Below are 24,796 nucleotides of genomic sequence, written 5' to 3'. Positions count from 1 at the left end.
ATGACTGATGGTGATAAATAGAATCCACCTGTGTGTAATCAAGTCTCTGTATAAATGCACCTGCTCTGTGATAGTCTCAGGGTTCTGTTTAAAGCGCAGAGAGCATCATGAAAACCAAGGAACACACCAGGCAGGTCCGTAATACTGTTGTGGAGAAGTTTAAAGCCGGATTTGGATACAAAAAGATTTCCCAAGCTTTAAACATCCCAAGGAGCACTGTGCAAGCGATCATTTTGAAATAGAAGGCTTATCAGACCACTGCAAATCTACCAAGACCTGGCTGTCCCTCTAAACTTTCAGCTCAGACAAGGAGAAGACTGATCAGAGATGCAGTCAAGAGGCCCATGATCACTCTGGATGAACTGCAGAGAACTACAGCTGAGGTGGGAGAGTCTGTCCATAGGACAGCAATCAGTCGTACACTGCACAAATCTGGCCTTTATGGAAGAGTGGCAAGAAGAAAGCCATTTCTCAAAGATATCCATAAAAATTCTCGTCTAAAGTTTGCCACAAGCCACCTGGGAGACACACCAAACATGTGGAAGAAGGTGCTCTGGTCAGATGAAACCAAAATCAAACTTTTTGCCCACAATGCAAAACGATATGTTTGGCGTAAAAGCAACACAGCTCATCACCCTCAACACACCATCCCCACTGTCAAACATGGTGGTGGCAGCATCATGGTTTGGGCCTGCTTTTCTTCAGCAGGGACAGGGAAGATGGTTAAAAATTGAGGGGAAGATGGATGCAGCCAAATACAGGACCATTCTGGATGAAAACCTGTTGGAGTCTGCAAAAGACCTGAAACTGGGACGGAGATTTATCTTCCAACAAGACAATGATCCCAAACATACAGCAAAATCTACAAAGGAATGGTTCACAAATAAACGTATCCAGGTGTTAGAATGGCCAAGTCAAAGTCCAGACCTGAATCCAATTGAGAATCTGTGGAAAGAGCTGAAAACTGCTGTTCACAAACGTTCTCCATCCAACCTCACTGAGCTCGAGCTGTTTTGCAAGGAAGAATGGGCAAGAATTTCAGTCTCTCGATGTGCAAAACTGATAGAGACATACCCCAAGCGACTTGCAGCTGTAAGCGCAGCAAAAGGTGGCTCTACAAAGTATTGCCGAATAATTTTGCACGCACCACTTTTCTTTTTTTATTAGTTAAAAAAGTTTCAAAAATCCAATAGATTTCGTTCCACTTCACAATTGTGTCCCAGTTGGTGATTCTTCACAAAAAATTTTAATTTTATATCTTTTTATGTTTGAAGCCTGAAATGTGGCAAAAGGTTGAAAAGTTCAAGGGGGCCGAATACTTTCGCAAGGCACTGTAGGTATGCCTTGAATGGAACACATGACTCAGAAGTCAGAGATGGCAGAGAATGTGTTTATATGGTATAATCCTTTTTTTAATTTTTATAACAGGTGTATATGACAGTAAACCGCACATAGAGGAAACAAACCGGTTACAATAACTGAACCAGCCTATATCAAAATATGAAGAAGGGAAAAAAAAAAAAACACATTTGTCCAAACAAAACATGCACGTCATGAACCTCCAGCAGGAGGTGGATATATAGCTATGGTGGCGTGATGATGCCTCCTTTTAAACCATATGAGACCATACATTCATTACATTTCCCAAATCCCTCCACCTCTCTTTATCTGGAAAATTAAGTTCCATAAGAGCACTCATCGGATTATAACATTATAATGGGACAAACCCCCCACCCCAGAAACACTCCCCTCAGCTATTCAGCCAGCACCAGGGAACAGATAACATATACACAGGGGTTTTATCAGAAACTGTGTCTGTAGATGTAGGGACTTGCACATTAACATTATTTAACTTTTTTTTTTTTTTTTTTTTCTCTGCTCAGAATAAAATAAATAAATAAACCTACCCTTTATGTTTGAAATGTATCCTTTGTAATTTACATTTTGAGATTGGACATAAAAATAAAGCTCTAAGATACCCCCTCCCATCATGTCGCCGTGTGTGTGTGTGTATATATATATATATAAATTGTATTGTAATGTTGGGGGTTGTTTAACTCAAGTGTAGCACCCGCTAGCGAGACCAATCCACACCAGAAACTCAATTTTAGGGCTATATGACCCACTTTTATTAAAAAGAAAAAAATCCATCAATAACTCCCACGCAGGGGTTTCAATTTCACAGCAGTCGTAAACGAAAAATACCAAGCCACCTGGCTCTATGGTCAGCAGTACTGCCGTTTTGGGCTTTACCCTTGGCCATATAACAGAGATCACGGACTGTACCTCTTTTACTCTTCCTCACTGCTCATCCCACAGCTTTGGGCCCTCTGACTACACCATGCAGACTTGCATGCTTCTCCCTTGCTTGCGTGGACTCCTCGGGAGGGTGGAGCCCAGAACCATGGTCAGGTGTCTAGAAATAGACCAACACACACCTGACCAGTCAGTGTGCTGGTGAATCCCAAAATCTGGACCAAGGACTGGGGATTTCATCCCACCCGGATCACTATGAAATCCCCGGGCTCCAGATCCCAAAACAGATTTTAGTAAATAATGAGGAAACTGAAAAGTCAGTTTCCTCCTAACATTGCAAGCTCCCTGGAGCCCCTCAACCCACCTGGTTGAAAATGCTGGGTTCGTACACTGGTGGGGTACCACAGTGTGTGTGTGTGTGTGTGTGTGTGTGATATATATATATATATATATATATATATATATATATATATATATATATATATATATATATACACACATACATATACATTTTTTTTTTTTTGTGTGTGTCCTAGGAGAATAGATGTCTTTTCTATTATGAGAAAAGCAAACTCCATTCTTTACTTTTTGCCAAGATCAGAAGATCCTCGGCATTACCACAAAGGCCATACCTGCACCCTGCTGTGAATAAGAAACCAATATTACTCTCTTTGACACCTGTGTGTAACGTGTGAGTAAGCCACAGAGCGCTATGCAGTTCCAGGTCTACAGTACATCCTTCTGGTGGAACCCTCTCTCTGCACACCCCTTTATGCTGCGTACACACGGTCAGAGAATCCGTCGGAATGCGTCTTATCGGACCGTGTCGTCAGATAATCCGACTGTGTGTGGTATGCATCGGACTGATTCCATCCGAATCTCCATCGGACCCAATTTTCCAACATGTTGGAAATATTTCCTGACCAACTGGGCCGGTCGGACGTAATGTGTAGAGAATTTTGATCGGACCAAGTGCCACGCATGCTCAGATCAAATTCCTACATCAAAGCTATTGGCTACTAGCCTGAATCTAGTCCCATCGTAATGAAATTACGTCATCACGTTCTGAAAGATTGGATTTTTCGACAACTTAGTCCGACCGTGTGTATGCAACAGTTTCGGACACAATCCGTCGGACTAAATCCGACGGATTTGGTTGCCAAAATCTCCGACCGTGTGTACGTGGGCTTAGAGTGTACCCACTGGGAGGGAAAATTCTATCTAGCTTGGGACTTATCCCCTTGATCTTTCCTCTCTATCCTTAACAAATCTGTGTAAGATCCCCAGAGCCTCCCAAGACTTCAGTGAACCTGGTAGTGTTTTTTTACTTGCAGTGGCTCTTGCACTAAGACGTTAACAGTTCACCTTTTATACCATGCTACCCATATTTAAAGTGGAACATATTGCCAAGACACTCCCCTCACTGGATTACATGGATTCTTCTCAGTGGCTCTGACGCTTTTTATACATTTAGGACAGTTGTAAATAAACAAGTACTATCTGCTACCACAGCAGAGGGACTTGTAGCTCTTAATAGAATGCAGATGTGGTGATTACCATACTCTCGACCACTATCACTTTCAGCTGCTCCCTAATTGAAAGTCCATGTGTTAGAAATGGAGGAATTGTCTACAGAAACCTGTACCCAAAATCCACTGATCCACTGATCATGGTTTGCAGGCTCGTGTGCAAAAAAAAATAAATGCTTATTTTTGTTCTGCAAAGATGGCTGCATTTATTTATTTTTGCAAAAGGTAAACTTTTTAACATCTGTGCAGAGAAACATTTGGTCACAGGACTGGCTGCTGATGAGAGATCGGCACCATCTTTTAGTCTTTGTTCAGGAGGACCTTTACTGAGTCTGCGCAGGCTATTGGGCTCTACTACTCCTCCATATGAGTCTCCTTCAGGTTGTCAACTGTTAGGTCTGCACATGCACCAGTACATGGCACATACATTATCTGCCCTCCTGTCACCTTTTCTGAGCACCCCCTCCTTGATCCTCTGGATGTTTACTTTGTTCTCCCTGCTGCCTTGAAGTGACAAGGTCACAGGTTGAATTAATCCTTCCTTCCTCACCAGAGTACTCTTTGCCCTTGTACACACGGTCGGACATTCCGACAACAAAAACCGTCGGATTTTGTCCAAAACTGGTGTTGCATACACGCGGTCGGACAAAGTTGTTGGAAATTCCGATCGTTCAGAACGTGATGACGTTCGTACGTTATGACTTTCCAGACCAGTGTCCCTTGCTTGAGTCACAACACTCCCTAGTCTTTCTTCCCTAACTCTATCAGTAGTGGCTTTGTCCTATCCTATTTAAAGCATAACTCTCTGCTAATATTATATGAGTTAAGGGGTGAACTTCAGCCATGTTGGCATACCTTCTCCTCTGGAGTCTCTCCGATTTCTCAAGGGCTGCAGCTGCTTCTACTTTAGCTCAGAATGAAGTGGACTGTACCCTCTCCTTGTCTGAAAAGTTGTTACAGGGAGGAGTCTAAGTTTGCAGACATTTTATTACGCGTTCTTGCATAGCAAATCCACTTACTGTTATCTCACACATATAATATTATTATAGCCAAATTTACCACCCTAACTCCTCCCACAGCTTTTACACTACATAGACAATAATATAGCAAAATATGCGGCTTGTTCCCGATTGGTGTGCTATTACTTTGTGGAACATTTTGCTGAAAGATGCACGAAATATCGTAGTCTTTGCGGCGAAATTTGTCCCATAGGAATGAATGGCAAATGTTCAAAACTAGATTGGGAGGTGATAAAAGCTGACCACCCCATGATCAGCCAAAAAAGTATGTCCACAACACAATCGGACAAATAATTTATGACCACCCCATGAAGAAAAAAAAAAATCCTTTTTGGGGAAAAAAAAATCTTTTTTGAAAATGTTCAGCTCTTTCAGCTAATGATGGGACTTCAACTTTTTTACTACTATTTATACTTTTTATATTAAGCTTTTTAACACTTTTCACAGTTACTCCAGCCACTCCAACCACACAACAGTTACTCAAGCCACTCCACCCAGTCACTCCGCCCACTCCAGTAGGTGGAGGCAAGAACACCAGAGTTGTTGTTATTGTTATTATTATTATTATTATTCAGGATTTATATAGTGCCAACAGTTTGCGTAGCGCTTTACAGGAGGAATCGGAGGGCCCTGCTCGTAAGAGCTTACAATCTAAGACCTATGTGTATATATAAATCAGTGTAACGCAGCAAAATAAGATATATTAAAATTCATAATGCCCAAAAACTACCAATAAGTGAATAATTGAACAGTCCTCTAAATAAAATTCTTCCGTAAATTCAATATACTACTTCAGTGTATCCAAAAACAGTCAACAAATAACAATGTGAAAAGTCCTCTGTAAATAAAATTCCTCCGTGAATTTAATATACTGTTTCAATGTATCCAGTGACTGAACTTTTAAAACTGTGATTATCTTCCAAAACTGTGATAATCTTCCATCAAGTAGAGTTACCGTCATTCTGACACAAAATGTCTGCCTATCGAATAGTGTCCGGGCCGTACTGCACACGCGCAGCGCTTGCACAGTATGGAAGAGAAGGAGACTCCGAAAGTCTCCGAAGAACGGCGCCTGCGTACTGAGTCCAGGTTGAAGCCCCACCATCCAAGTGGGCATATTGTTGCTCATAGTAACAGGACCCCTTGCGGGCTCGCTTTGCTCGCCACGCTTCGGGTACAGCCTCGCTTCACTTGGCTCTTTTTTTATTCTAACTCTATGTCCACTTGGATGGTGGGGCTTGAACCCGGACACAGTGTGCAGGCGCCGTTTATCTTCGGACATGTTCGGCAACTGCAGTACAGGGCGTACACTATCTGATCGGACATCGGCTCACCTCCGTGTAGACAAACGGCAAGCCTTTATCTCCTCGCAACCCGGTCAGACAGCTCCACTCCTTGTTTCCTGTTAAGGAGATAAGGAATCAATATAGATAGAAGCAGGCTGTTCTCTCCTCTCCACCCCTGCAAACGGCTCCAATCCTTCTCTCCTCCTTTAATATATGATCCCATGCTCGCAACTCTCCTCTTATTACATGCATAATGAAGTAGAAAGGATAAACATGGTGTAATTTGTATAGAAAAGTTTATTACCAAACCCCGATTTAAAATACACTTACAAGAATTCAATAAAAAGAATCTTATGTAATGGCACACCCGGCTCGCTACCTCTCCAGGTGAGACTCCAGTAAACATCACAGAACTCTACCTCTCCCCTAGTAGTGGAAAATGTGGGCGGGGGGGGGAGGCGCGCATGCAGGGTTGAATGTTAGCTGTTCTCCCAGCGATCGCGGAGGGAAAGAGAGAAGAGCAGGCGGCCGGGTTATCAGTGAGCGGGGACATTACATTTCAATTGTGCTCCCTGCACTTGCTGTCACACACAGCCCTGCCTCCTGGCCCCAGTACTTTGATAGACAGATCACTTGTCCAGTCCTGGGACGTGTGACATATATCAAAGTCCCCGGGCCAGGAGGCGGGGCTGTATGTACCGGTGAGTGGCGGGAGCACACAGCATTTGGAATGTAAGCTGTTACAGCAATGTCCCCACGCTCTCATAATTTGGCCGCCTGCTCTCCTCTCTATTCCCCTGCCTTGATGGGCACAGTCGAGGCGGTCTTAATGGGCACAGGCGAGGCTGCATTGATGGGCACTGATAAAGTTGTTAATTATTTTTACAACTTAATTCTGCATAAAACATTGTAAGTGTCAATTCGTGATATAACTTATGAGGGCATGTTTAGAGGTGGAAATTAAGGACGGGCGTGATGGGTTGGGGCAACTGGTGGCGAGTAACCCTTGAGGCCTGGCTAGTAGCTCAGGACTTGAAATTTTGAGGCGTGTGTGTGTATGTGTGTGTGTGTGTGTGTGTGTGTGTGTATGTATGTATATGTATGTGTATATGTATATGTGTATATATATATATATATATATATATGTGTATATGTATGTATGTATGTGTGTGTATATATATATATATATATATATATTGTGTGTGTATATACTCACAAACCTATCCTGTCCAAAGTGTTTGCAGACATAAATACACCAGAACCAAATGGTAATACTGGGAAGGTTTGGGACTTTGAGTGAGGCACATGGGGTATGTGTCTCCATCCCTAATTCAATGCTTAAAAACTGGAAAGTTGGGACTTTAAATGGGGTCATGGCCAACGTGTGGGTTAGTTGAATGTAAGTTGCATATTTATTGAAAGTACTGCTTGGACCTTGAAGAAGGGGACCCCGAAAGCTTGTCCTGAAAAATTGTATGTTTGTGCAAAAAAAAAAAAGAGTATCACGGACAGTACTCAATTTTTTTCTGTCACAATTGCACTAATACGGCCACAATCACATGCAAAGGACATCAAGGGGGCATAAAATCTATATCGACTCAACGTCACATAGTGGTCACAACTGATAAATGAATACACACAATAAATTAATTTATATAAAACATAGCAGCATAATAACACAGAGTAAAAAATTGATAAACCATGATTATCAAGTATAAAAATGTTCCAAAGGATCTAGAGTTATTCAGCTAGCCGGCAGGTCGAGAATATGGGCATCTTCCATGTCGGAGCCCCTCCCAGCCCTGCCATGCTTACGTGACGCTGGTATAGTTCGGCGTGCACATGGGCTGGACGGGTATATATGGCCTCCTCTCACACAGTTGGCGTGCCACACAATCGTGATGCTGCTCCTATTCAGAACTCGTTTGATTCTTCTTTGGGACACATGTAAGTGACTGCAGGGGTACGCCATTAACAACCATGCCAGCCAGTCCTCCCTTTTTACCATTTGGGTTGGCAACTGGGTTAGTTTTCTGGCTCTTTCTGATTTCTTATAATATACTTCATGGTTACTTAGATGTGGCGTGCTCCTGCAGTGTCGTGTCACTTTGTTGGCTGCTTAGTACATATGTCTCTTCATCTACTTCTCAGTATACCATGATATACTGATTATGTATTCTTTTACTCTACATCCATCCCAGCAGTCAATACTGGCACAGCAGCCTCCTTACCATGCATTTTGGCAATGCGTTTTTTGTGTGTTTGGGGGGGTGGGGGGCTTGTTTGTATGCCCCCTGCCGCGGCGCGCCCCCATTACCTCCGCTCCCAACATTGATTACTATTACGGCCCTGGCTTCATATCTTTCACATCTCTTTGCATTGATTCCATGTAAGTATATAGGGTGGGCTCATTTGCCCCTTCTCCTCTTCTATATTTGGATACATTTGGATTTTTAATTTTATCTTACTATACTTTATAGATATGTCCCAGCATCTGCCCCGATGAGTGGTTTACACAAAACATGTCGGACAATTGGTAATGCAGACATATGGTTATATTTTACTATCAAGTTTGATAAACCATGATTATCATGTATAACAGGGCTTGACAAATTTGCTTGGAATCTAGGAGCCAGCTTAAAAAGTTAGGAGCCAGGTCGGTAACGGCGATCCGGACCTGTCCCTGGCCTGACATGGAGACGAGTGAGGGGAAGATAGCGCCGCAGCCCCCCCCCCCTTTTTTTCCCTTAATTAAAATATTTTTTTTTTTTTACAAAATTTATATATATATATATATATATATATATATATATATATATATATATATATATATATATATATATATATATATATATATATATATATATATATATATTAATAATATATATATATATAATATGAGAAGCCATTTACCAGCCACCACACTCACCGTTGGGCAAAAGGCGCCAGATGACGCCCGCAATCACTTCCTTCTCTTCACTTTGGGAAGGAAATGGGCGGGCAGTGAAAAACAGGCAGGGGAGCTTCACTCCATTAGGAATTAGCATTATTGGAATAGGGTGTAATTTCTACATCCACCACAAGATGGCGCCAGACTACCGAAAGATTTTAGAAGGCCGCAAAGCCGCGGCCTCAATTACTGGCCGGCGCGGCCCGATGCAATTGCGCGGCGGAGTTCGGGGTCCAAATGGAGACGGGATACCCCAGCAGTGTTGCCCCAGTCGCCAGGACACGAATTCTAGGCGCAAATGCGACCAGGCGCCCGGGGTTTGTCGAGCCCTGAAGTATAAAAATGTTCCAATTTTTTACTCCTATATGTGTTACCTGTGTTATTATGCTGCTATGTTGGTTATAAATGTATTTGTGTGCATTTATCAGTTGTGACCACTATGTGGCGTTGAGTCGATATAGATTTTATGTGACCTTGATGTCCTTTGCATGCGCACATACTATGTGGTGTGTATATTTATGGAACAGCATTCACTATAATCAATGTTCTTCCTTTATGTGGTTGTGCAGTTGGCATGTTTCATGCATTTCTTTAGTTTCAATAAATATGCAACTTACATTCAACTAACCCACACGTTGTCCATGACCTCATTTAAAGTCCCAACCTTCCCGTTTTTAACCAGAGCCAAATGGTAGGTCACCATGAATGGATGAATGTTTTTTGGACTGTGAATAAACTAGAATGTAAGTTACTCAATATTCAATGCAGAATTGTGATTGGAAAAGGACATTGCATAACTATCCTGTGTATAGTAATACACCAAAAATGTTGCTTCAGGATTGTTAAACATTTAATATTTCACCTAATTACAAATGTGTGTACATCATGGAAGGGTCATTGTGGGAGTCCTAGTAAATACAGCTGCAGTGTTTACTAAATACAGCTGTGTTCTTGTGCTCTAAATACTTTATATGGTTTCTGCTGACTTTCTTTATGCATAAACAGAAATAATGTTGAAGACTTCAAAGCAGCTAAGGAGTGGGTATATTATACAGCTGCTTTCTGAGATTTAGTTGAGAAATTGTGGCTTTACTGTGTATTTTGAGCGGTGGTCACGTGGTAAAGGGCCAATGTACTGCAATTGGGGTTGGGCTGTGTTAGGGTGACAAGCCTCGTCCCCAATCTCCGTTCTGTGCGCATCATGCACATAGCCAGTACATGTGACCAGCTGTGATTGGATACAGCCGGTCACGTGGTAAAGAGACTTTTTTTTTGTTGGGCTCTTTACACGGATCTGGGCTGGGATGTGTCCTATCACCGAGCTGCGTGCCCTCGGCAGCGTCGGGGAGCCGAGAACATCGTATGACGCCCGCCCAGGATGGGAGATCCCATCTGCGGATGTCGTATGACTATGGTCCGGTAGTGAAGTGGTTAAACTCAAGCCAATTGAGGGACAGAGTAACCGTCTGGTTATACTGCCACCTAAAGGAAGTTTGAGCACTGGCGAACAGTAAACTGTAATTCCAGGGTGTTCCAGTTCCAGAAAGAAAAGTAGAATATGCTGCATTTTTCCTGCACTGGACTGTACGGAATGCACTGCAATGCATCAAAAATGCACCGGTCCCCAGTACAGTGAAAAGAAAACCAGGAGAAAAGAAGAAAAAAAAGGCATCTGGTGGCAGAGAGCACTACAGTGGAGGTAGGGGGTGGAAGGGTGAAGGGGACAAAAGACATTGCTTTGGGTGGGGCAAATGACACTGCTTTGAGGGGGCACAGGGCACTACTATTAGGTGCAGATGACAATACAGTGGGGAGTTGTGATGTGAAGGGGACGGTTAACACTACGGTTGAGGGGGGGGGCGTGATGTGAAGGGGTACAGAAGACACTGCTTTGGGGGGGGCGCACCCACAGGACACTGCAATAGTGGGAGGGCAGGGGACCCTTCTGTTGGGTATAGGGGGGGGGGCAGTGATCACAGGCAGCAATGATAGCACATTTTGTGCGAGGGAAAGTTTTAGAACATCTGTCTGGATTGTATTGCTGTGTGTGTGTTCTTGAAAGGTGTACGGAAGAAAGGAAAACATGAGATGGACTGTAATTTTTCTATCCATAACTTTTTTTTTTTTTTTCCCCTGAAGAAAAATGAAAATCCCAATCTCGTTTCCAACTGTGGGATTTGGAGCAGCACATAATGATACACATGTCATAATGATCTGTTTTGTTTTGCAGGTGGAAAACAGACCGAAGTATTATGGAAGAGAGTGAGTTGCCTCCCTTTTTTTTTTTTTTTTTTTTCTTTTTTTTTTTCCCCCCTCTCCTTTTTAAATGTGTTTTCACTGTTTTATCCATTTCTGATATTTGTATGAACTTGACCACAGCTGATTTAGAGTCAAACTAGTTCTCATTCAAAGGCAATTTATGTAATTTAAAGGATGTTTACTTTCTTGAGCATGTTGCATTCGCATTTAGGGTATAACATGTACCATGCTCACATGTCCTCTTTGCACCCCCCACCCCTCTTCCTCTTGTGACAGCAGGTGGAGGATCATCTCCCTGTACCCACTGTCACATTTTCATAACTGCTTGGCTGTATGGGACTCTGTCCACAAAGCCGCATCATTCATTCATAGTAATCTTTAAAAGAGAAAACTAAACAACTGGTAGTCACCTTAGGCTCAAAGAATAGGCAACAAGGGCTTCACGTTCTAGCAAGACACTCAGGATACACAACCTTGACCAGAATTTCTTTGGTCATTTTTTTCATAGTTCTATATTTACACTTTTTTTTTTATTATTATTATTATACAGGATTTATATAGTGCCAGTAGTTTGTGCAGCGCTTTACAACATAAGGGCAGACAATACAGTTACAACATAGTTCAGTACGAGAGGAATCAGAGGGCCGTGGTCGTTAGAGCTTACAATCTAAGAGGGAGGTCAAGTGATACAAAAGATAATAGCTGTGGGGGAGGAGGTGATGGAGGAAATTAAAGCACAGTTTGGTTAATGCAGGATAGGCTTCTCTGAAGAGATCGGTTTTCAAGGATTGCCTAAAAGCAAACTGAGTAGGATATAAATGGACAAATTGCGGTAGGGAGTTCCATAGGATGGGAGAGGCTCAGGAGATGTCCTGGAGGTGAGACTGGCAGGAGGTGACAGCGGAGCTAGAGAGCAGGTGGTCTTGGGAGGAACAAAGAGAAGGATTAGGTTGGTCTTTAGAGACTAGATTAGTGATGTAGCTGGGAGCCGCATTGTGGCTGGCTTTGTAAGTTGTTAGTATTTTGAATCTAATTCATTGAGTGAGTGGAAGTCAGTGGAGGGATTGATACAGAAGAGTAGCAGATACTGAGCTGTTGATAAGGTGGATGAGTCTGGCAGCAGCATTTATAATGGACTGAATGGGGGATAGCCTATGTAAAGTTAAGCCAATGAGAAGGCAGTTGAAGTAGTCAAGGTGGGAGATGACCAATGAGTGAATTAGGTTGGTGGTGTTGGTTACAAAGGGACGTATTTTGGAGGTGTTCAAACCTTTTTATTATTTTTTTTTTTTTTCATTGCACCGTGCATTCTGGACATTTTAAAAAGACGGCACAACCATAGCTGCTTTTGCCACCAGGCACCCATGATCACTCGTGACAGAGCGAGAACCGAGATCTGGGTTATTGTGATATTATTTTTTTCCCCTTAAAAATACGTAGAATACATATCGGCCTAAACTGGGGAAAAAATGATTATAAAAAAAAAAGTTGGGTATTTATTATAGCAAAAAGTTTTTTTTTTTTTTTTTTTAAATTGTTGCTATTCTTTTGTTTATAGTGCAAGAAATAAAAAACACAGTTGATCAAATACCACCAAAAGAAAGCTCTATTTGTGAGAAAAAAAGGACGTTAGTTGGGTTCGGCGTGGCACGACCGCTCAATTGTCAGTTTAAAGCAGCACAGTGCTGTATCGCAAAAAATGGCCTGATCATTGAGCAGCCAAATCTTCTGGGGCTGAAGTGGTTAAACCCAAAACCAAAAAAAAGTTTCAGCTTACCCATCATTGGATGTGGTGGCTGCATTGGTTTTATTTTTATGGACTTTATTTTTTCCCTCCGTTTGCCCCTACTTTGGATGAAAAAGCACTGGGCACAGTAGACAGCAGCATTGCCAGTCTGAGGGGAGAGTATTGTTAAATGTATAAGCAGATTTTAATACAATCTCCAACTCACAATTTATAATCGGTTACAACAGACATTTTACTTTTTAGGATAAGGCCTCTTTCACATGACCGATCCGTTCAGGTCTGCCTGTCAGTTTTTTAGGTGGACCTGAACGGATGCTCCATAGAGGTCTATGGAGCGTCGGATGTCAGCGGTGACATGTCCCGCTCCGAACCGAAAAAGTGGGACGGAAGAAACCTACTTTTCCATCCATCATCGGATCGGGTGACGACGGACTCTGCGGTCCGTCGAGCGGCGTTCTGCCAGGTCCGTCCCTGCACAATGTGCAGAGACGGACCTGTCATCGTCCTGCAAGCGGATGTCCACGGGGCGAATCATCACAGATCCGCACCGTGTGAAAGAGCCCTAAAGGTTTTACATAAAAGCTGAGCACCCCTGCAGTGTTAAATGTTTTTCTGTCCTATTTAACTATTTTACTATGGGGAATTTTGTATTGACCTACTTTTTGATCTATTTGTATGTCCTAAATGTGTTTTAAAAAAAAGTTAATTTGTTTTCAAATAAAAGGCTCACTTTTAAACTCTTTAGCTGAACTGACCAATCTAGAACTGCAGATATCTAGCACGAAAATATGTATTTCTCTTGAATTCTTTAAAGGATACAGCTGAATCTTTGTTTAGTGACCCATCGGTTATGTTGCCACCTGCAGGAGTAGGACGCTAGGCACAAAGACAACCCAGGGGCAGCATCCTCTGACCAACTCCATTTTTCACCTAGTGCAAGAGTTAGAACGTAGATTTTTTTTCTTTTGTTCTCTTGGGTCCAGTTTTTTTCTTCCATTGTGATGGATTTTCAACAATCAAGTTGCAGGATGGGTGGCACACCCGATACATAAATGCTGGTTGTCCTCCCAATACATCTTTTGAGCACATGCAGTTTCAAGCAGGACTGCTGTGACATGCAGTGCGGCCCAGAAGGATGCCTTTCCTTTTTCCTTGTGACACATGATTGATCAACCTAACGCTGATGAGTTGCAGTGCTACATCTGGGCAACTCCAGACAGAGATGATCTGCCTTTCCTCCTGGGGTGCACCGGCTTCCTCAGAAAGACATCTTGCCACAATTGATTCCTCTACTCTGCCTTCTCCCTGAGTGCTGGGGAGTATGGTCTCCGGCTCTTTTTTTCGGTCACAATTGCAGCTTGCAAGTACAGCATGCAGCAATTCTTTAGATATCTTTATTTTGGTTGCTTCCTGTTTTAATGTGAATTTTTTGAGCTTGTGGTTTCACAAAAGCATAGGAGCTTATGGGGGCAGTCCTTTGAGTTTCAGTGCAAAACTCAGCAGAAGTTTTTGTCAGCTGTTCTGTGCGTGCCATTTTCCTTTTATATTTGTGAGTGCGCACACAGCCTGTAGGTGGTAAGATTTTCCCTGCTGGGGGCCAAACTCTGGGGCATATGCTGGAAACACGAAGGGCCAATTATCAGACTACAGAGTTCCAAGGACAGGCCCTCTCTTTGCCATCCTTTGTATTGACTTGCTTTGCTGTGCATGCAAGTAATTTTTTTTCCTTACAGGCCTCACTTGCTTCCTCAGGCTCTCTGCATTAGGCTTTGGTTGCCTCAGGGTCAGTTTAACCTTTGATTACTTACAATCTATGAGGCTCCATGCATACTGGAGCTCATAAACTGCAGTTTATTGGAGATTGGGCATTTTTTTTTTTTTTTTTTTTTTTTATTTTTTTTTTTTTTTTTAGAAAAGCCCTTAAACTCCACTCTGTTAGCCTATGTGTCCATGCACACATGGACGTTTTTTTAGCTTTAATGAGCAGTGGAGTTTATGGGCTTTTTTCTGAACGCCAGAAATTCACGTTCAAAGTGCCGGTTTTCACCACCAAAAAAACGCTGATAAACGGTCATAAACACGCGTTTATTAGCGTTTGGCGTTTTTATTTTTTCAATGCCTTGTGGGAGTTTGGAATGCATTGTGGGATTTTTGGAGTGTCCTCTGTGTATTTTTATTAAAATTGGCCAAAATAAAATGCTCAAACGCTAGTACAAAATGATGTTAAAAGCACGTTTCAGGCTTCAGTGTGCATGGAGCCTGATAGACTGCTTTGTTTCCCATGCAGAGAAGGAATTATCACTCAAACCTACGACATATCGCTTTCTGAGATTTCTGACGAAAAACCTTCCCCGGCCATGAAACTGGACTCTCCTGTAGGGCAGATCCTGAGCCTGACCTACTGCAAGGAGAAGGTTCCAGCAGCTGATTAACCACTTAAAAACCGCCCATTGCCGATTAACGGCTTGAGGGCGGTTGTTTAACTCTGAGAGGCCGTTAATCAACGGCCTCCCAGAATTCTGCTCTCGCGCGCCCCCTGGGGCGCGCACACGAGATCATCCGTGACCGCCGGGTCCACTGCATCACGGATCATGGTAAATGGCCGCTCGTCGCGGCCGTTTACCACGTGATCGCTCCGTCAAATGACGGAGTGATCACTTGTAAACAAACTGGCCTCATGTTATGACGCAGGTTCCTCCCTCCCCCTCTCTGTACCGATGGGTACAGCGGAGGGGAAAGAGATCGGTGCTAGCAGCGCTGTGGGCTGCATCTGCAGTGCCCACATCGCTGCTCACCGAATTTTAACCCCTCAATTCCCTGCCAATAATCTGCAATACCCTGCAATACTCTGCAGTACCCTGCCATTACTCTGCAGTACCCTGCCATTACTCTGCAGTACCCTGCCATTACTCTGCAGTACCCTGCCATTACTCTGCAGTACCCTGCCATTACTCTGCAGTACCCTGCCAATACTCTGCAGTACCCTGCCAATACTCTGCAGTACCCTGCCAATACTCTGCAGTACCCTGCCAATACTCTGCAGTACCCTGCCAATACTCTGCAGTACCCTGCCAATACTCTGCAGTACCCTGCCAATACTCTGCAGTACCCTGCCAATACTCTGCAATACCCTGCCAATACTCTGCAATACCCTTCCATAAATTGCCATACCCCGCCAATACTCGGAGATACCCAGCCATACTCGGTGATACCCTGCAATACCCAGCCATAGACGCCCCCCCCACCCCTCACCGCCCTCAGGTGCTTCTACCAACTCGCCAGTACGATCAAAGCCAGAATCTTTTTTTTTTTTTTTTTTTTTTTTTTTTATTTCAGGCTTCCCAGCCTAGAGCTGAGATGTGGGGTCATATTGACCCCCAGATTTCACTGTAAAGAGGACCTGTCATTCCATATTCCTATTACAAGGGATGTTTACATTCCTTGTAATAGGAATAAAAGTGATCAAAAAATGTTTTCTGGGGAAAAAAAATGTCAAACTAAAATAAATAAAGTAAAATGAACAATAAAAAATAATAAAAAAAAAAAAAATTTAAAGCGCCCCTGTCCCCATGTGCTCGCATGCAGAAGCGAACGCATACGTAAGCCCCGCCCACATATGAAAACGGTGTTCAAACCACACATGTGAGGTATCGCCGCGAACGTTCGAGCAAGAGCAATAATTCTAGCCCTAGACCTCCTCTGCAACTCAAAACATGTAACCAGTAGAAAAAATTTGAAGCGTCGCCTATGGGGATTTTCCACGGGCATGTGCAATTTTGAAGAGTGACATGTTCGATATCTATTTACTCAGCATAACTTCATCTTTCACTTTATGCAAAAATTGGGCTAACTTTACTGGTTTTTTTTTTTAAGCACAAAACAGTTTTTCCCCCCAAAAAACGCGTTTGAAAAATTGCTGCGCAAATACCGTATGAGATAATAATTTGCAACGACCACCATTGTATTCTCCAGGGTCTTTGCTAAAAAAAAAAATATAATGTTTTGGGGTTCTCTGTAATTTTCTAGCAAATAAATGATGATTTTTACATGTAGGAGAGAAATGTCAGAATTGTCCTGGGTGCTCCAGAATGCCTGATGGTGCTCCCTGCATTTTGGGCCTCTGTATGTGGCCACACTGTGTTAAAGTCTCATACATGTTGTTGTATCGCTGTACTCGGGAGTAATAGCAGAATGTGTTTTGCGGTGTAATTTGTGGTATGCATATGCTGTGTGTGAGAAATAACCTGATAATATGACAATTTTGTGGATAAAAAAAGGAAAAAAAATCTTGATTTTTGCAAAGAATTGTGGGAAAAAATGACAACTTAAAAAAACTCATCATGCCTCTTACTAAATACATTGGAATGTCTTCTTTCCAAAAAGGGGTTATTTGGGGGTTATTTGTACTTTTCTGGCATGTTCGGGTCTCAAGAAATGAGACAGGCCGTCAGTACTTCAGGTGTGATCAATTTTCAGATATTGGCACCATAGATTGTGGACTCTATAACTTTCACAAAGACCAAATAATATCCACCAATTTGTACTTATTTTTACCAAAGATATGTAGTAGTATAAATTTTGGCCAAAATTTATGAAGAAAAAATTACTAATCTGCAAAATTTTATAACAAACGAAGAAAAATTCATTTTTTTGCAGAATTTTTGGTCTTTTTTTCTTTTATAGCACAAAAAATAAAAAACTGAGAGGTGATTAAATACCACCAAAAGAAAGCTCTATTTTGTGTGAAAAAAAGGACAAAAATTTCATATAGGTCCAGTGTTGCATGACTGAGTAATTGTCATTCAAAATGTGAGAGCACCAAAAGCTGAAAATTGGTCTGGTTATTAAGGGTGTTTAAGTGGTCAAGTGGTTAAAGAAAATGAGTTTTTATCAGCTCTTATCAAGGAGAACTCTTAGGATTCAGGTCACCTACTTCTCTTCCAAGGACTCCACTGTTCCATTTGGGACCCACAAACGGTTCTGTAAGATCTTTCTTTACATCTTTGTTTTTTTACTTTGGCTTGCTCTACAAAAATCGGTCACACCCACCTCGACAATTTAGCTGGACTAGGCATTTAGCTTTACAATATTCCTTTTTAAGAAGGCTTTTGTTAAGAAATGGTCCTCGTCACTGGCAGATTTCCTGGTTTAATAAAGCCAAATTTTTTTCAGATTGCGGAATCCCTGTTTCTGTGGATTTTGACCTGTTATGTTTTGTTATGGTTCAAATACTGGTCAAGTAGATCAGACATCCAAGAAGGCCTTGACCAAGATGTCCTTTTAGCAGATTGTCTGTTTGGTGCTTCGCTGGAAAAGGGGCACTAAGAACAACTTTTCCAGGTTAGAGGCTCCTCTGAAGTCTGGGCACCTTCCTCAACCAACAAGTCCATAAAGTCTCTCAATGCCCAGGGCAAAAGGCATTCATGGCAATCGAGGTACCCCCCCCCCCTCCCCCCCAGCCTGTGGATAGGCCTTCCTGTGCATGAAGATTTGCCCCTGCTCCAAGGTGGCGTGATGTCTTCTGTTATTTGTGGGACATTTTTTGGCCTTATTATCAGACAGCTGGGTCTGAGAAGTGATTCAGTCTTGCTAAATAGAAAAAAAAAATCCATTACCTCTCTCCAGAGTGTTTCTTTTGTATCAAATCTGAGGCTCTCCCCCACAACGATTAATGCAGGGCTCGACAAATTCCAGGTGCCAGGTCGCCGTGGCGACGATGCTTCAACACACCTCGTGCACGCTCTCCTGCTATGTATCCCAGGCTCTGCTTACCCAACTGCAGGCCCGGGATCAGTATAGCAGGTGCCGCTGGGTCGAGGGAAGGTGGAGAGCGTATGCACGTCCATTCTCCTCCCCTTATTGTTGCTCAAGGCCGGGAAAGAACATAATGCAGTGTGATGTGCATTGTATTACATTCAGTATTTTGCATTGCACAGGGGAAACATCCAGGGTCTTTTAAACCCTGGATGTCTCATTAAAAATAACCTCTCACCCAAAAAATCATCACATAGGGGACTTTTTGTGCCCCATATAATTAAAAAAATCCACATAAAATCCCCCCCACGTATACACATGTACAAATGCATGTGTCGGGGCACCTATGCCTAAAAACGCTGGTTGCGATACAGATGTATATTGTTGCACACACCAGAATAAGAGCAATAATGCTAGCACCAGACCGTCGCCTGTGAAAAATAAAGAGTACTGAAGTCTGTCACCACTTCACGGGCGCACACAAATTTAAGGTTTGACATGTTGTTATTTATTTACGTGCAACCTCCTCTTTTATATTTTCCCCAAAAATTGCGTCATTTATTGCATTTTTGTGCTCCCTAAAATTAACTTTAATGTGTTTTTTTATTTTTTATTTTTTTAGTGTTTCTTAGACCTCTGCGGTAAATTGTGTGACATATAAAAAATAATGGAACACCTTGGATTACGAGCACAATCCGTTCCAGAAGAATGCTTGTAATCCAAAGCAAGTTTCCCCATAGAAGTCAATGGAGACCCAGATAATTCGTTCTACAGTGACTTCTATGGTATGCAGTACCGTATGTGGCCAGAGGGGGGTGGGTGCCAGAAACACTCGGAAACTGCTCAGAACTGTTCAGATGCACTCAAACACTCAGAGAGGCTTGGTAACAGTGTTCCCGAGTGGGTTCGAGTGGCTCCGAATGTCAATGGCACCTTGCACCTCTGGCCAAATGGGGTACCATATACCTCAGAGGCTTGAATCCTGCTCGCTTTGCAAGACAATGCTCGCAAACTAAGTCAGGATTTAAAAAAAATAGTTTGTATTGCAAAATGCTTGATAACCGCATTACTCGCAATCCAAGGTATTACTGTACCACTATATTATTCTCTAGGGTGTCTGCTTTCAGAAAATATATTATAATGTTTTAGGGGTTTTATGTAATCTTCAGGCCTAAAATAATTTGAAAAATTTGAAAATGTTTAAACCTGTGCAAAAGACCCCCAGAAAAAAACAGCATTGAAAGAAAAAGGCTTAAAGGATAAGTTCACCTTTTAGGAACATGTTACATGTTCTACCATAAGCGTTGTTGAAAAAAAAAAACCTGGCTCCCAACTTTTTTAGCTGGCTCCTAGCTTCAAAGCAAATTTGTCATCTAAAAAGTTCCAGGGGCTGTATTCCTATCTAAAAAAAAATTTTCATGGAGGAAGTCCCATAACAGGACGATGCGCTTGCGGGTGTACCATAGGATGTCACTGCAGCCACCTTATTCATCTATGTCTGTAAAGACTATATACTACACCATTCATCCCAGCACTAGGGTTATAGTGCTATTTATGGGAGTACCTGTCTATTCTAAAAAAATAAAAAAAGGATTTTTTTTTTTAGCCATACAGTGTGCACTATATACTTCTCATTTTATTACATGGTACTACGGTTGGAAACTAAGAGTTGTTTGCGTTTGTTTAAAGTTGAGTGATATCTCACCCCATACCTCTATCTACTCAAGCCTCCATCCATGACCACTTTTAGTGGTGAATGCCTGTTTGACCCATCTGTTAGTTCAAGGGTCCAGAGACTGAGGTGAGCGGTTTGGCTAGCTGGTGGTGGAATCACAAATAAGTTGCACTTCATGAATACCTGTGAGCACTTCTAACCACTGCAGAGGAGATTGTTTTCTGTCTACACTTCTTTTTCACATCAAAGGGGACTTTTCAATATTTTAAGCTATGATTAACATGCCAGTTTGTTCTTTACATTACTAGCGCTTCACTGTTATTCATTTAGAGTAGTCTTGGGTCTTCTAGTGTGGATCCCTGGGTTGAAGTGACTGATGGTAGCGTGGGAACAGTACTTTGTGCCTTCTCTGTAAGGTATTCCAGTAATTCTTTTGGTTGCAGACTGTCCACATTGGGCCTGGTAAGCAGACATGGGGCTGATTTGCTAAAACTGGAAAGTGCAAAATCTGGTGCAGCTCTGCATAGAAACCAATCTGCTTTCAGGATATATATATATATGTATATATATATATATATATGTATATATGTATATATATATATATATATATATATATATATTCGATAATTGACCAAACCGTGTATAGGGATTATCTCTCGTGATCTCTTTGAACTCTTGTTACCATTACACACACGTATTCCAGTCCTGTACAGTGGTGTGAAAAAGTGTTTGCCCCCTTCCTCATTTCCTGTTCCTTTGCATGTTTGTCACACTTAAGTGTTTCGGAACATCAAACCAATTTAAACAATAGTCAAGGAAAACACAAGTAAACACAAAATGCAATTTGTAAATGAAGGTGTTTATTATTAAAGGTGAAAAAAAATCCAAACCATCATGGCCATGTGTGAAAAAGTGATTGCCCCCTAAACCTAATAACTGGTTGGGCCACCCTTAGCAGCAACAACTGCAACCAAGCGTTTGCGATAACGTGCAATGAGGCTTTTACAGCGTCCTGGAGGAATTTTGGCCCACTCATCTTTGCAGAATTGTCCTAATTCAGTTACATTAGAGGGTTTTCGAGCATGAACGGCCTTTTTAAGGTCATACCACAACATCTCAATAGGATTCAGGTCAGGACTTTGGCTAGGCCACTCCAAAGTCTTCATTTTGTTTTTCTTCAACCATTCGGTGGTGGACTTGCTGGTGTGTTTAGGATCATTGTCCTGCTGCAGAACCCAAGTTCGTTTCAGCTTGAGTACACGAACAGATGGTCGGACATTCTCCTTCAGGATCTCTTGGTAGACAGCAGAATTCATAGTTCCTTTTATCACGGCAAGTCTTCCAGGTCCTGAAGCAGCAAAACAGCCCCAGACCATCACACTACCACCACCATATTTTACTGTTGGTATAATGTTCTTTTTATGAAATGCAGTGTTCCTTCTACGCCAGATATACTTGGACACACACCTTCCAAAGAGTTCCACTTTTGTCTCATCGGTCCACAGAATGTTGTCCCAAAAGTCTTGGGGATCATCAAGATGTGTTGTGGAGAAATTGAGACGAGCTTTGATGTTTTTGCTCAGCAGTGGTTTTCTCCTTGGAACTCTGCCATGCAGGCCATTTTTGCCCAGTCTTTTCCTGATGGTGGAGGCATGAACGCTGACCTTAACTGAGGCAAGTGAGGCCTGCAGTTCCTTGGACGTTGTTGTGGGGTCTTTTGTGACCTCTTGGATGAGTCTTGGGGTAATTTTGGGCGGCCGGCCACTCCTGGGAAGGTTCACCACTGTTCCATGTCTTCGCCATTTGTGGATAATGGCTCTCACTGTGGTTCGCTGGATTCCCAAAGCTTTGGAAATGGCTTTATAACCCTTTCCAGACTGATAGATCTCAATTACTTTTTCTCAATTGTTCCTGAATTTCTTTGGGTCTCGGCATGATGCGTAGCTTTTAAGGATCTTCTGGTGGACCTTACTGTGTCAAGCAGCTCCTATTTAAGTGATGCCTTGATTGTGAACAGGTGTGGCAATAATCAGGCCTGGGTGTGGCTAGAGAAATTGAACTCAGGTGTGGACAACCACAGTTATAGTATGTTTTAACAATGGGGGGCAATCACTTTTTCACACAGGGCCATGATGGTTTGGATTTTTTTTCACCTTTAATAATAAACACCTTCATTTACAAATTGCATTTTGTGTTTACTTGTGTTGTCCTTGACTATTGTTTAAATTGGTTTGATGTTCCGAAACACTTAAGTGTGACAAACATGCAAAGGAACAGGAAATGAGGAAGGGGGCAAACACTTTTTCACACCACTGTATACGTTGCCCAAAACACACAAGGACAGGCAATCGCCACCAGGACATCCCATAGTCTCGGGAAGAGACTCTATTTTGGTTTCCACAGCTCAATTTCTGGACAAGATTTTGTCCCCCTTGGTGAAGAACGCTAAATCATTCATTAGGGACACTAATGACTTTTTACAAAAAATTCGGTAAAAATTCACATTGTCATGGAGATGAGATTCTGGTAACGTGGGATGTAGCGAGTCTGTATAAAACAATCCCACACCAGAGTGGCATTGATGCGGCAATAGGACTGATCAGGAACAGTAAAGCGTATTCTGAAGCTCAAATTGTTTTTTTTGAGAAATTGTTGCGAGTAATTTTATTCAATAATTACTTTCTGTTTAAAGGTCAATTTTCTGTGCAACTCAATGGGGTTGCAATGGGCTCGAAAGACTAAGTTAGACTTACCGGTGACGGTATTTCTAAGAGCCTTTCAGGACAACCCCGGAGAGAGTGTAGCTCCACCTTGTCATTAGGAAACACATGCCCACTTTAAAAACACCTCCTCTTCCTCCATGGCTTCAGTTATTGTGGCCTTCCGACACTGGAAAACAAAGCACAGAAAGCACAACACCATGGTAGAACTTAATACATTTACTAAGCATAACCTAGGGAGGGAAGTAACGGTTGTCCTGAAAGGCTCTTAGAAATACCGTCACCGGTAAGTCTAACTTAGTCTTTCTCAAATCGCCTTTCAGGACAACCCCTGAGAGGATAACCGAGAAACTTACCCTAGGGCGGGACTACTGCCTGCAGTACCTTCCTGCCGAAGGCCTGATCTGCTGCAGACAGTAGATCTAACCGGTAGTGCCGGAGAAATGTCGAATAACTGGACCAAGTGGCAGCCTTGCAGGTTTGTTCAGGCGTTGCACCGGCCCTTTCAGCCCAGGAAACTGCCGTGGATCTAGTAGAGTGGGCAGCAATACCTGAGGGAGGTATTTCTCCTTTTGCTTTATAGGCTTCTGTTATAGCCAACTTAAGCCACCTACCCAGCGTACTTTTAGAAGCTTTCTCCCCCTTGCGTGATCCAGAAAATATCACAAAAAGGGCGTTTGATTTTCTAAAATCTTTAGTCATTTTCAGAAACTGTAATAGACACCTTCTCACATCCAATGTGTGAAAAACTTCCTCTCCTGCATTCGCTGGGGTTGCAGAGAATGTAGGTAACACTATTTCCTGCGATCGATGGAAAGCTGAGGATACTTTCGGTAGGAATGCTGGATCCGTCCTCAGTACCACCCTGTCCTGATAAACTCTAAGGAAGGGTTCTGTAATAGCTAGAGCTTGGAGCTCGCTGACTCTCCTGGCCGAGGTGATGGCCACCAAAAAGATTGTTTTTAAAACCACCTTCTGTAAAGAAGCTTCTTGTAAGGGTTCAAACAGTGCTCCCGAGAGACCCTGTAAAACTGTAGACAAATCCCAACTGGGAAAGTCTTTAAGGGCTACTGGTCTACTTCGATCAAGAGCCCTAAAAAATCTAGAAATTAAAGTTTCTTTAGATAAAGTCTTTTCAAAGAAAACTGATAAGGCCGCCACCTGAGTCTTCAGGGTACTGGCTGCGAGACCCTTCTCCATTCCCTCATGGAGAAACTCCAATACGGACTCCGTGCTCTTGACCTTGAGTTCTCTAGAACTACACCAGGAGTTGAACTTTTTCCAGACTTTCATGTAAATTGCCTGTGTAACTGCCTTCCTGCTAGACAGCAGGGTCTTTACTACTTTATCTGAGAGACCTTTGGCTTTTAATAGGTCCTCCTCAGAAACCAGGCGGTTAGCTGTAGAAGTTCCACCTCTGGATGATTTACTGTCCCCTGGGATAACAAATCTTTTCTGAGTGGTAACCTCCATGGGGGCTTCGAGGCTAGGTTTCGAAGACCCGCGAACCAAGGCCTTTTTGGCCAAAAAGGAGTGACTAGTATTAAGTCTGTCCCTTCTTCCCTGAATTTCCTCAGTACTAGTGGAATTAGAGGAAAGGG

At 42.5% G+C, this 24,796-nt stretch overlaps 1 protein-coding gene across 1 annotated transcript in view; it reads left to right on the top strand.

The window, feature by feature from the left end:
- Positions 1-24,796, top strand: part of CHN1 (chimerin 1) — a 214,976-nt gene that overhangs the window by 41,083 nt on the left and 149,097 nt on the right. The window contains exon 5 of the mRNA XM_077448057.1: positions 11,271-11,302. Within this exon, the coding sequence (XP_077304183.1) occupies positions 11,271-11,302 (32 nt within the window). The remainder of the gene's footprint in view (positions 1-11,270; positions 11,303-24,796) is intronic.

The sequence above is a fragment of the Lithobates pipiens genome, unplaced genomic scaffold (genome assembly GCF_037356315.1).
Source record: "Lithobates pipiens isolate NorthernLeopardFrog02 unplaced genomic scaffold, aLitPip1_a1.2 Scaffold_22, whole genome shotgun sequence".
In the NCBI taxonomy this organism is placed as follows: Eukaryota; Metazoa; Chordata; class Amphibia; order Anura; family Ranidae; genus Lithobates; species Lithobates pipiens.
This window is presented reverse-complemented; position numbering and strand designations above follow the sequence as displayed.